At 44.3% G+C, this 14310-nt stretch overlaps 1 protein-coding gene across 1 annotated transcript in view; it reads left to right on the top strand.

Moving 5' to 3' along the window:
* Positions 1-14310, top strand: part of LOC146869133 (E3 ubiquitin-protein ligase TRIM39-like) — a 122653-nt gene that overhangs the window by 74043 nt on the left and 34300 nt on the right. Inside the window, exon 8 of the mRNA XM_085630014.1 lies at positions 942-968. Within this exon, the coding sequence (XP_085486140.1) occupies positions 942-968 (27 nt within the window). The remainder of the gene's footprint in view (positions 1-941; positions 969-14310) is intronic.

Raw genomic sequence — 14310 nt, 5'->3', positions numbered from 1 at the left:
CCAGTGGTTATTGGCATTTGGCAATATGATAATAATCTGGGCCAGATTGATTGGTAATGTAAAGAGCGGGCCGGGGCCCTGCACACTGAGGAATGCACCCCATGAGCCCCCTCTTTCAGTGTAACCCCCTCCTCTGTAACCCCCTCCTGTGGTAGAAAGGGCTCCACCCTGCCTGAAGTGAGTGAAGGAAGCAACGCTGGGCAAAGAGTTCCACAATCAAAAGATAACCCGCTCTCTTGTCCATATGTGTCTATCGGCCCATAAACCTTCACAGACAGCAAATGCGATTCTCCTTCAAATCTAAAATGTAAAAGTCCATGGGCAATAAAACAAGCCCAACCCTAACATGACATGTAAAACTATTTACAAAAACACTGGTTAACATTTCCATTGAGTTCATATTCCATATTTCATAGAAAGCAGTCGAGGATAACACTCCCACAGCTTACTAAATAACACACAAATGGAAAAAAGTTTTTTAACTTCGCCCCAGGGGAACGGGGACATTTCACATTAAGTGATGTGACCCTACACATAAGTCAGTCTGTCTCTCAGCTCTTCTGTAGCTACTAATTTCAGTTAGGGGACCAACTTTTTACATCCAATTTATTGTATTTTGAGACATATCACATACCCTGCTGTCGTCATAGACCTGGCCAATGGCACCACTATACACACTAGCAGTCAATCGAATGTTGCTTCTAAAAGCACAAGTATTTTCCATTTCGATACAATAATCAATAGCTATCTAGCTCTCTAATTTTTCAAATTATCCAGAGGTTTTTAAATACATGTATTTTCTTCCTATTTAATAGGTGAGTGAAACGTTACTTGAGAAAGAACTTACATATTTCAATAATGTATTCCTTGCAGTTTTGTAAATTTATGGTAAATTGTTTCAGCATTAGTCTGAGTTGAATTTGTTCTCTGTTCATATTTAGACTGGACACGAGCCCGGCGCTTCGCAGGTGAGTGACGCCTGTTTTACCCAGTGATCATATGTGGTTTCTTTTCCTAACTCTAGAATCTCAACAACAGTTAAAAGAAATCATTTTGATCTCCATTCATGAGCTTCTTCTGTCCAGAGTAATTACTGATCTCATTGGTGTTACTGTCTAAGGCTGAATGCCCGGATGTTGGTGCCTCAGTGCTGCATCCGGTGCAGACCTATACTGAAGGGTGGAGCTTTCCCTGGGTGCTGGAGCCTAATCAGTGACGTCACACAAAATGATGACCCCCCCCGGAGAATGTGATATTCACTATCTTTGGGATGAATGGGGGCCCCTCCGAAGTGTTGGGGCCCCTGCACAGTGGGGGCCGCAGGGGCAGGTTTTACAACAGTGCTTCTCATTCGGAGAGTCTCTGCTTAGAATGAGGAATAACCCTGCCCCCCAAACCCTGATTCACAAGTAGTTGATGCAGCGCAGGACAGCAAGCAAAGTGGCGGCACCGCTTTACTTGAACTGGAGCGAACAGAACTGCGCCATATGAAGAAAGATGTAGATATGTGTGCCCTGGCATACCTGTGGCAGCGCTTTCAGCACGCATGCGCCAACGAAGGCGCCATTGTGCCATCGTCCAAGGATGTCTGTGGTGTCATCAGCATGGTTTTGTGCAGGGAGCGCCCAATCCTGTGCAAAAACTATGCTTTTAATGCAATTACCTTTCTGTTTGTGTTCACACAAGCAAAGAGGGAAAACGAGAAGCAATAAAAAATAAGTCTCCTTGTTACGTCAGCTTTAGGGAGGCACAATATATTTGAGCAAATATATGTCTACAATATTTTGTAGATATTGATTTGCATCCAAATCCATGGGCAGATGCACATATATGCACTATTTCTAGTATTCAGCTCGTGAAATAGAAAGTTTTTAAAGTGTCTATCTGCTCATGAAAGATTTTTAAATTTAAAATTGCCTGTTTTGCACACTTTGCACACTTTGCACATTTCGATGTATGCTATATTTGCACATTTGTTTTTAAACCATTGAAACAGTATTGTACTCATGCAAACTGTTGCTCTGCCCTGCCTAGCTGCCCCTGACCCCGTTCCGTCACGGCTGGTGAAGATTGAGCGGAGGGTCATCGGGGCTGGTACTCACTTCCGGTTGACACCGGAACCTGAAGGTTAGCGCTTCAGCCTGCACCCCCTCCTCCCTACTTAGTTCCGGCTAGGGCGCGGACGCACGCAGCGGCGCGCCAAAGGCGCGCCAAAGGCAAGCCCGTCTGCGCCCGTCCGCGCCTGACCGCAGCCAGGAGCCAGGTACTATGGTAATTTTAGATGGTATACTGTATTAGCACCCTACTAATCCTGTCCTAGTGCCCTATTTCCGTTATCTTAGTGCGCTGTTAGAAATATGGGTTTTATCAATATACGAGCCAAGAGATTAAAGATTTACAGCCCTATGCAGGTAGCTTTTCCGGCACATGGGAAACCGATCCGTCTAAGGTCCAGGACATATGGCGTTCTTCTGCTCCTCTTCGTCGCAGGACCCCAAAACGTCCTCATTGTTGTGGTAAACAAAACCCCCTCCTTAAGGTGATCTATTTAAATGATCGTTCTATTCCCAAACACTCAACTGAGGTATGGGATATATTGGATTCAAATAACCCTGACATATGTTTCATCACTGAAACCTGGCTCCACGCAGATGCTGGCCCAGATATATATGTCGCCTTTCCCTCACAATATAAAATCATTCGAGTTGACAGAAAAGGAAAAAGAGGGGGTGGTATACTAATAGCTCACAAAGACACCTTAGCAATCACAATTCTGGATAATATAATGAATGTTCAGATGGAAATATGTGCCGTTAAGATTAGCGGTCTCTTAAATGGTACCTGGAGAGCAGCTTTGGTCTATCGACCTCATGGTGTTAAAGGCAATTTTTCCAACCAAATAGTAGAGTTTATAGCACCACACGTATTATCCACGGATAACTTTCTCCTGATTGGCGATTTTAATCACCATGCAGAGGTATTATTAAACCCTGATACGAGCAAACTAATTACAAATATGAGTTCGCTAGGTCTTGCACAGCTGGTTGATGGCTCTACTCACCAAGCGGGGCATACTCTAGACCTTCTGTTCACTAATATACCTGACATTGTTATGGAACCTCCAGAAGCACTGATATGGACCGACCACTACCTACTGAAATTTATCATCCCCACGGTTTCAATAGGGAAAAATAATCTGCAAAACGAAACTGTCCTACGCAGATCTTGGAGTAAGATTACTCCCCATCTTTTCCAAAAACACTTTAGCGCAAACCATAAAGTTGCAGAAATCGGCACTAATCTAAGGGCGTTAAACTTGAATGAAGACATTCTGGCCACTCTTGATAAAATTGCCCCTTTTAAAAAGGCCAATTCTAAGGCAAAAACAGCCCCTTGGTTTACTGATCAATTAAAAATTACTAAAAACCTATGTAGAAGGGCCGAAAGATTATGGCGGAAAAACAGAAGCCTTGCAAATGAGGAAAGTTATAAAAACTGCACCACCTGTACATGAATGAAATAAAACAGGGAAAAAAATCCTATTTGTTGAACCGAATAACTAGGGCAGAGAACTCTTCTAGAGAACTCTTTCTCATTCTAAAAGATTTCACAACCTCCACAAGCCCACCTACCATACCCGTGTCTCAAGATTGGGCGGATTCGTTGTCAAATTTCTTCGAAGAAAAAGTCATGACTATCCAAAAGACTTTTCCCCCTATACCCAACGATAGTCATCTAACTGAACGACCCTGTTTCTTATCAAATCCATCGGGCCTTCTAGTCAAATTTATCGAATGTGATCAAAAAACTGTTATTTCTGCTATGCAGAAAATAAAGTCCGGCTCCCCGGCTGACGTTATCCCTACTAAATATTTCTCCTTAATTGCACCTACTGTCCTCGACAGTCTGATTGCACTTTTTAACCAATCTTTGGCTGATGCGGTGTTCCCTTCTGTTTGGAAGGTAGCTAGTGTCAGATCAATTTTAAAGAAACCAACAGCAGCCCCTAAGGTACTCTTGAATTATCGTCCCATTTCACTGCTCCCATATTTTGGAAAAGCACTGGAATCCATTATAAATCAGCAACTGGTGGGACATCTGGAGAGGTACGAACTTCTGGACCCCTCTCAGTCCGGTTTTCGGGCAGCACATAGTATAGAAACGGCATTGGTCGAGGTCACCGACAACATCAGATTGACACTTGACAAACACCAATCTGCTGTGCTTGTCCTGCTCGACCTTTCTGCGGCTTTCAACACCATCTCCCATAAGATTCTTGAGCAAAGATTATGGGAGGTTGGTGTCAGGGGAAATGCTTTGAGGTGGTTCATCAGTTACCTATCCGAGCGCACCACTGCTGTCCAGCTGGGAAACTTTGTTTCCAGTGCGAAGCCAATGAAAATGGGAGTTCCTCAGGGGACAATTTTAAGCCCGACTCTTTTTAACCTTTATATGACCCCTTTGGCTGAAGTAATTAGATCACACGGGTTTGATGTCATATCCTATGCGGATGACACGCAGATTTTGGTCACTTTTGGCCCCGACCCAAGTGATACAAAAAAGCATTTTAAGCACTGTCTCATCTGTGTTGATAATTGGATGAGATCAAACCATCTTCAGCTAAATGGGGCCAAATCAGAGATCGTGCTTTTTGGAAAAGCCAGTAATTATTGGTCACAGGACTGGTGGCCTTCTGAGCTCGGAATTTCTCCTATTCCGAAGAAAACAGTCCGAAATCTAGGCTTTCAGATGGATGACTGCCTATCTATGCGCAACCATGTTAAGCACGTTATAGGGACCTGCTTCGGCGTCATGCGCAGTCTCAGAAAGGTTTTTAGATGGCTCCCCGTGGAGGCGCGTAAACCCCTGACTCAAGGACTGATCACGAATAGCATAGACTACGGCAATGCTCTATTGTTATCCATAAATGAAGATCTCACGGAAAAACTCCAGGTTCTACAGAACACTGCTGCGAGACTGGTCCTGGACCGTCCACACAGATCACCTTCGGCGGCCTGTTTGAATACTCTCCATTGGCTCCCGATTAAAAAACGAATCCACTTCAAAGTATTGTGTCTTACACATAAGTCTATTTACAGAATTGGCCCAAAATACTGGCGAAAAAAGTTGAAATGGTATCAGCCGGCTAGAAGGCTGCGTTCTAGTGACGTGGCATTACTAACTCCGCTGAGAATAATACTGCTAGACAAGGAGGCCGTTAATTTTCCTTTCTTGCACCGACTCTTTGGAATAAACTACCTTTCCATCTACGTACCATAAAAGAACATGGTAGCTTTTGTAAACAGCTGAAAACCTGGCTATATGTTACTTAGCCTGGTCTTTGCCCTCTTGAGCAGTCTGCAGCGCCATGAGACTCTTCTGAGTGATATGTTGCGCTATATAAATTTCCTTTGATTTGATTTGATTTGATTTGATTTGATTTGATGCACATATACCACCAATGAGATGCCCTCTAGATGCAACGTAATGCAGTGCAGTGCCGCGTGCCGCGTTGCATTACTTTTAGTTACAAATTTTCATTTGTGTTGGTTTCTAAATATCAACCTGGATTTTGTTTCAGGTCTGAGTTAAGAAAGTAACTCGACTGAAAATCTTTGTAAACCTGAGCCATAGTTTCACAGATTGTCTGTCTTTTCAAGTACTTTTCCCATTCACATTTCGCTTCACTAAAATGTGCGGGAAAATCTGCAAAATTTACTATCCTGGACTAGACACAGAATAAGCCTTTTAGTATCAATCCCAATATATTACAAACTATCTTAATGAATCTGTGTAGATATTTAAGAAACATGCCATCGTATTTTTTTCAGTTTCTGATGTAGCAAATTATCTGTTTGGGAAAGATTTACAATTTTAGTTTCCGGATTATTGAATATATCAAGCCTGGATGCACGTTGGTGGTAATCGGTCATTATTAATTAAGATTTAGTTTTTATTTCAGGCAGTCATACACTTTATTCGGTCAGTTTTGACCATAAAAGCAAATTTTAATAAAACTGTCTAAAAACACATTAAGAACATCTACATAATACAGAGATGAATTTCATGGCATATACAAGGGCATTTCATAATGTATAGTATTGCACAATCTGCATGTTCAAAGTGCCATGAAGGTAAGGGCGCGATACAGACCGGGGGACTCTCTCAGCATTAATCTAATAATAAAAACCTCATAAAAGGGTCCCCTCTGTTATAAGGAAGGAGCGGGCCTCTACCTCGGTTATAAAGTTTGCTACATCAAATAATACTTTTTAAAAAGCAAATAAATAAGCAGGTAAAGACCCTTAACATTGGCCTTCTCCCGAGAGCATACTTCTGATCCTTAACGCTCAACGAATATAGCTAATCACGGAATAGCAGGTAGAATCTGTGTCTAGACGCTGTAGAAATCACAGTTCTTCTTTATGAGATAAAATACCTTGGTATTGCTAAAGTAAGTCACAGGAAACATTTTTTCCTGGTACTATACAATCTCCCAAAAACATAAAATGAGTCAGTGATTGCGGTCAGAGGGTGTCGCACGGGCAGCAAGTCAGGGAAGTAGACGAACAACCTATTAACGGAAAGGCAACTAGGAAGTGCACTGTGTATAATCTCAGGCGTGTAAGATCCAATCTATATTCAGGGTGTCTGATCCGCAGTAAATATGGTTCCACTTGGCCAGTAGTCTAAATCAGTGTCTATACCTACACCTAGAGATCTTGCTATTCTACCATCATAAAGAGACTTATAAAATAAGGTCTTTACGGTCCCCTTGGCGTAAGCGTCAATATTGAGTGATGAATTAAAAAGGTTAGGCTTACCAAGGTCATGAAAGGCTTGCTGGACATAGGTGAGCCAGGGATTAGCGATTCTCCTAATTAGATGACAAGAGAATCTGAATTTCATTAAAGATACGGAGGCTAACATTATGCATTATTCCTTTAATGCAACTCCACACAGCCACTTAAAGGTCATACATCATAAAGAAAACTGTTTCATAACAGAACCTTCAAAGAATATTATAGGCTCATTCACATCACAGTCTGCCTCTGTCAAATGCGGTGAGAAACTCTTTCATGTTTAAACAAAGATAAAAACGATTCCAAGGACAACGGTAGAGAATCAGACAACTGAAGCTTCATGGGAGAACAAGGATACAGAAAAACTCCAGCAATGACAAATGTTCTCCAAGAAGACAATCCGATCCGGAAATTAACTGTTGGACGTTATCTGAAAGTAAGAGAAGATGTTAATGCTCCCTCTCAATAAAAATGTTGCCATAGTCAAACAGCAATTATAACATGAGATAATAAGTATTGATCTAGATAAAACATAGTATTCATTATAATATTGTTTAATAGAACATAACCGCTACATCCAAACTTAACATATTCCCATAAGGAAGGCAATCACTAATTTCCACTTTTTTATCCCCCCCCCCCTTTTTTTTAGGTCTCGCCTAGGCATCCACTGTGTATTGTCTGTATATTTCTCTGAGAATAAGGTGAGCACGAGTGACTGAGTGAAACGTTCTGTACCTTTTTTCCACGATCCCTGAGGGGTCAGGGTTAGCATGTTCAGTGGTTGCTCCCTGTTAGGTTAGGGGGCTGACGGTGGCACTGTGGGATGGCTGGTCTATAGACCAACATATCCTGCGTGGGTGTCCAGAATCAGTCTTGACACCAAGCGCTTTGTTTATGTTGTCGGAACAATGCGCAGGCCCTACGGATTGGTAGAATCTACACGACAAACGTATCGATGTACACAAAATTAATTTGTGTCTACTGCAGGTTCCCGGGGCCCAGGACTCCCCCAGGAGTTCCTCAGCTCTTCCTGAAAGGACTGACATTTACCGAGATCTCCTGATATTCTATAGGCAAGAAGGTTCAAAGTACCTGCCAGAATTAGAGGATGTTGTCCTCCATCCACGTCTTAAATGGTCTTGCTCAGCAGGAAGAAAGAAGGGAATGTTGCAAGCTAATTCTTGGGTCAATGGAAACCATGCCTGGCATGGCCAAAAGGAAGTTATTAGCACAAGTGAGCATCTTTCCTGTCTGACCTTCTGAAGTACCCTCTGAATCATTGCAAAAGGGGGGAAGGGGTAAGCATGAGTTCCCTTCCAAACGTACAGAAAAGCGTACACCTCAAGAGTACCTCCTCAGCTTAAATGTCAGTCTGCTTGCAAAGAGATCTATTTTTAAAAGGATCCCATACCTGGGAAAACCTTCTGAAGTAGTTCTTATGCAGCTTCCAGTTGCTGTAATCACTTAAGAACCTCGAGTTCCGGTCCACGACACATTTTGTATTTCCCGGGAGATACTCTGCTCTCAAGCTGATCTTGTGCTCCAGACAAAACATCCAAAGTCTCTTGGCTAAATCTGAAAGGTCTGAGAATCTTGAACTCCCGCTCCCCCGACTGGTTTATGTATGCCACTGCAGAAACATTGCCTCCATTTTAGAAGAACGGCTCTGCCTTGCAAAATGTGTTTCAAGCTTAACAAGGAAATAGAACTGGCTGAGCGAAGACTCTCTAGCCCCACATCTGCTCCCACCCCCTCTAACTCTCATACAGCTGTGGCTGATACTGACACTGATCAGAGGTTACAAGTCCCACGTTCACAAACTGTTATAATCCTGAGCTGGGGTGATTTATGTGCCACACATGATGGATCTGAGCTTACCCCTCGCCCAACCACGGTAGAGACTGGGGCCCAGATTCCACCTGGAGGAAAGAGTAAGCGTACTGACCTGGCAGGCGCAGGGGCAGGGGTGGACCATAGACTGAAGGGCTACTCACCAAGGGTTAGGAGAACTAAACAAACCCACCCATGTAGATCTCGTGTTGGAGAAGGAAGAACTACTGCACAGGATGTAACGGACACATTCGCTGAAAGACTCAGTAAAGTAGTACAAGAGGCCTTGGCACCCATTTTAGAGCCCGTTCACTTAAGAGCATCTTGTCTGATTATTGCATGGTTCAGGGAAAATAACGCCAACTAAAAAACAAAATGACAAGGCCACCCGACAAAAGAGCATCGATGAGAGGGTAGATGATGTTCCCCTTAGTGCCTCTCTGAGTGGGTCGGGCCCTATAAGCAGCCCACCTATAATAAGCAATCATACCTCCTCTCAAGAGCTCCCCCTCAGTAACGCCAACAATAATTTAACGCCCCCGGCACTATGGGACTCTGGGTGGAAAAGAAATGTCATCGGGGATAACCGAAAGTTGGGACATGGGGTCATGGGGTCACAAATCACAAATCACAAATCGAGCTAGCTCTGGCCCTCCAAGTGGGGGGAGACCACCACAAGGCTTTACAAATACAAATGGCCCATTGCATGGTCCCCAAAGTGGGTGGGGCGCTATCAACATCTTAAATCTACCCCCTGATTGCACACCGTACACATTGATCCTGACAGGGGTCCCCCATCTCCCCTCTGGCCAACAAGAAAGCTGTCCGAGCCTTATCAACAAATCAGCGCATTGGTGCTCTAGGAAAATTCCCTCTCAGATAAACTGGCCTGAACATATCATCATGGCAAGGCGGGTGAGCTGGTTGGGTCACACGGCCAAATCTGTGGCTGGGGATTGTGTCATGCTTCATTTTAGCAATGCTAGGTACGCGCATCTTGCTCTGAAACACCTCAGAGATTCACCTAGTGAATTAATAAAGGCTCGTCCACTAGGTTTTTTCTATCCTCCCGACCAGGGGACTTACATGACTATCGTGAGACAACAGCCCTTATGGCTACGCCCAACTAGATTCCCCCCTCCCAGTCCTCTCCATTTATCCATCCTAACAGATTTGATGCTTTCTCTGGTTTGAGTGAAATCGAGTGACTGCCCGTGCGTTCGGGTAGCTCAGTCGAAACGAGAAGACCTAGTTTACAACGCATCAATCTAGAGAGAGACTCAGATGCTGCTGATACTGGTAGCAAGCTGCCGCAGAGCCATCTGGTACCATTTTGTACAATTCTATTAGCACTAGCAAGAATATAGCTCAATCTGTAAAGCGCTCCCGGACTCCTACTTCAACCCCTAATGATAACACCGGAGGAGAGGTGTCTGGCCTGTCAACTCCTGTCACTATGGCTGCCATTAACTTTACATCTGTGGGCTCGGCGAATCAGGGACACGCCACTCTCCCATTTAAATTTATTTCCTGGAACATCGCTGGTATTCATCCGAAATTGTCCAATGAGGTGTGGCTAGAGTATATTAGGGGTTTTGAAATCATCTGCCTCCAGGAAAGTGGCATAAGGACGGCATTGAGTTGGACGGTTATCGCTCCTTCACCGTCCATGCAACACCTTCACCGGCAGGAAGGGCCAAAGGGAGGGCTGGTGCCGCTAACTTCAGTTAAATATGGGTCCTTACAAGCCCTTTTTGGTGTTAACTCCTCAACCTGGTTCCAACTAATCTTGATTTTCAACCTGATCCGGGTCAAGTTATTGGTGGTGAGTTGGTACTATAACATCTTTGACCAAAATAGCTGCCATGTTATTGAAGCCCTACAGGCAGAAATTTGCACTTTTTCAGGGAAGTGGCAGCCATTATGTATCCTCTGGGTGGGGGACTTCAACTGCACCACCTGTACGTATAGCACCAAACGAGTATGTGTGCTGCTGGACTCAGCGGGTCAGCCTCAGCCGCATTTTATCCATACACCACAGGGCGGGGACTTAAATTCCATTATTATTGAAAATGACCTGGGCCTCATAAATACCTCGGCCACTAGCCCTGTAACACAGTGCCCCACTTATGTCGGAGGAGGCAAGGGAAGTTTTATTGATTTTATGTTCATCTCGAGGAAGTGCTGGCCGCTTGTTGGCAGCTTTGAGGTGGAACCAAACAATGCCGTGACCATAATCCCCTCACCGTTTCCCTCAGTATAATAGCCCAGGCAGGGAACGGTGATGGTCGCCTCATTCAATATAACCGCAACAAAGGGGTAAGATTAAACTGGGGTAAAATAAACCCTACCGAATTTGAGGGGAAAATTGTCGCAGCAAATGTGGACTCTATTATGAGATGCCTTCAAAACAACGCTCCCCCAGACGAGGTTGTTCACGATTTTGAACTGGATACTATCTGAGAATCTGAGAGAAGTGTGTTGCTTTGGTCACCATTAGGGTCTGTGCCGCATAGCGCCCCCAATATCTTTGAGGTGCTTTGACCTCCTGATTTCACTGTGGTGCTATGAACTCCTGATTTTGTTGAGGTGCTTAGACATCCAGATTTCATTGATTGGATTTGATACTTATAGAGCGCGGCATTCACCCAAAGGCATCAAGGCGCTAGAGAAAGGCCACTCATACCACGGAATCGAGAAAAAAAGAGAGAGAACTCCAGCTCACGGTTCGACTGTGAACAACCAGGTTTTAAGGGCTTTTCTGAACGGGAGCAAAAGAGGGATAGATCTGAGAGCAACGGGTAGGGAGTTCCAGAGTTTTCTTGCTGCCATTGAGAATGCCCTATCCCCCCACTTCCTCTTCTTGGTTCCTGGTACCAATAGTTGCTTCTGAAGTGACGAGCGTAGTAGTCTGCCGGGAGAGTGCCATTAGAACAGTCTTCAGCCTTGGAGGGTAGGGAGCGTGCAATTATTTATGGACCATACAAAGAGATTTTAAAATGATGCGTTGTTCGGTGTGAAGCCAGTGCAGGTATTACAGACCCTTCCTGGCAGTTTTTTTTTGGGACTGCCCAGAATGAGTCTTGCCAAAGCGTTCTGCAGTACCTTGAGTTTATGCAGTAAGCTCTTATTAGCCGCCAGGTACAGAGCATTACAGTTATCAAGTCTGGACATTACCATGGCTAGTGCTACCTGTATCCTAGCTGATCGCTGGATGAAAGGGATGATGTTTTTTAACCTCTTTATGAGCCAGGAGCATGTAGAAATGGTACAATTCACTTGGATATTGAAACTAAGTTCAGTGTCCATCAGGACTCGCAGGTTCTTAGCCTTTACTCTCGGGACAGGACAACATCCCAAAGATTGAGGCCAGCAGCTGCTATTCCACTTGGCTGCCCCTGATCCGAATATCATCACTTCGGTTTTCTCCCCATTAAGTTTGAAGTTAGCAGACATCCAGTCTGCCACTCTGGTCATACATCCAAGGGCATTTTCTGACAGTGAGCCCAGACCCTTAGGGATGGTACCCATAATCTGTGTGTCGTCTGCATATGACACCACCTCCAATCCAAAGGAGTGGACTACAGTTGCAAGGGGTGCCACATACAGATTAAAGAGAGTAGGGTTCAAGGAAGATTCCTGCGGGACTCCACAAGGTTGAACATAGGAGTCTGAGTGAATGGATTTTAGATTCACACTTTGGGATCTCCCTGCCAGAAATGAGGACAGGAGGGCCATGGCTTGATGTGAGATACCAAGACTCCGGAGTCTGTCCAGCAGCAAATCAGGTGAGATGGTGCCAAATGCTGCTGACAGATCCAAGAGAATTAGCACTACCCCTTGTCCTTCATCCACCGTACGAGTGAATGTAGTCTGTGGCTGATATTAAAGCTGTTTCTGTACCATGATGACTTCTGAATCCAAACTGCGAATCATTGAACCAAGATTGATGTTCTGCAGTTTCCATGAGCTGATATTTAAGATGTAACTTCAGGATCTTTTCTGGAGCAGGGAGCAGAAAGATGGGACGATAGCTTCTACAGTCTCTAAGATCCAGATTAGGTTTTTTCAAAATAGGTCTGATGATGACTTGTTTCCAAGAAGGGGGATAGATTCCAGATCGGATGATGACTAAGGGTGGGCGTAGTTGGCAGAGTACCACTACACGGAATTCTGCGTAATTGAACAAATACTCTGCGAATTCCGCTCCGCCATCTCATCTCAATTAATAAAACAGAAACCTCACATACTCTTGATAAAATAAAAAGTAACTCTATCTTTACATGCAAAAATGCATATAGATATTTCACAAAAGTGAAAATGAAAATACAGCAAGCAGTGAGAGAGGTGATGATTTTGGTGTCCTTCCTAACCTAGGGAGAGAACCAAGCAGACGCCTTGAACACAAAGAGCACACCATGCTGAGCGATTCGGTGGTGGTCCCATCCTCCTAGGACCACCACAGTTATGGGCAAAAATACAATCCCAACCAAAGGCACTGCAAAGCATTATGGGACAAGATTCTAGAGGGCAATGAATATGATAGTATCCAATATCAAAACATTCCTCAAGGGGCCGGCTCTCCGGGCTCAGCTGAGAGCGAATACTATAATATTCACTGCACTCTAGAATCTCGCCCCATTATGACATTCATTCATTTACAGAGGGGTTCTGCTATGGTGTCAGCAGCCTTGGGTTCTGCTATGGTGTCAGCAGCTTTGGGTTCTGCTATGGTGTCAGCAGCCTTGGGTTCTGCTATGGTGTCAGCAGCCTTGGGTTCTGCTATGGTGTCAGCAGCCATGTGTAGAATCGCGGGTGGACACGCCTCCACTGGAGAGCCTGAGTGGGTTCCCATAAAGTAATTTATAGGAAGAGGTGGCGTGAGGTCAGAGAATTTTGAAACACCTCTTTGCTCAGTACCAGGCATCAACGGAACGTCTTTGGTAAGACTGCTGACTGTCGGAGTTATAGTGAGCGTTTTCACTTTATCAAATACAATATAGCAACGCTGCTGACAATCCGGAACAATGGTAATAGCAAGAAATGTTGCCCTATTTTTCCTAACAATATGTCTCAGGATGTTTGCTGTCCAACATGTCACTTTGTCTTGAGGAATAGATGTCAAGCTTCTCATCTGCAAAAAGAGGTGGGCCACATTCAGTCTGACAAACTTTTAGGTAATAAGCGTACCTTGATGGCTGTCCTTCTGAATGTTAGATCCCTCCCCAAGCATAGCTATGAATTTGCGGATTTTGTAGATCTTCATATGCCGGACATAATGTTTCTCACTGAGACTTGGACTCACAGCGCTTCCGAACCTGACCGAAATGTGGCGATACCTTCGGGCTACAACCTATTTAGAATTGACAGGATAGGTCAAAGAGGGGGAGGGGTGGCTATTGTGTACCGCTCCCAACTCAAAGCTACCTTCTCAGCTATACCTCAACTTAAAGAGGAGGCCATTCTCTTCAGTTTTAAAGTCTCAAACACGGACGTCTTTAACGGACTTTTATTTTATAGGCCACCCGGGCCCAGGAAGACGTTCACCGAAGCCATTATGAGGGTAATGGAATCATGTTTGGGACAATCTAATTTTTCAGTGCTGGGTGATTTCAATTTTCACTTAGAAGCATCAGATAATGCAGACACTAAGGAGTTATTGGATCGATTCCTT

This window comes from Triturus cristatus, chromosome 1_1 (genome assembly GCF_964204655.1).
Source record: "Triturus cristatus chromosome 1_1, aTriCri1.1, whole genome shotgun sequence".
In the NCBI taxonomy this organism is placed as follows: Eukaryota; Metazoa; Chordata; class Amphibia; order Caudata; family Salamandridae; genus Triturus; species Triturus cristatus.
The sequence above is the reverse complement of the archived record's forward strand: the minus strand, read 5'-3'. Positions and strand labels throughout refer to the sequence as shown.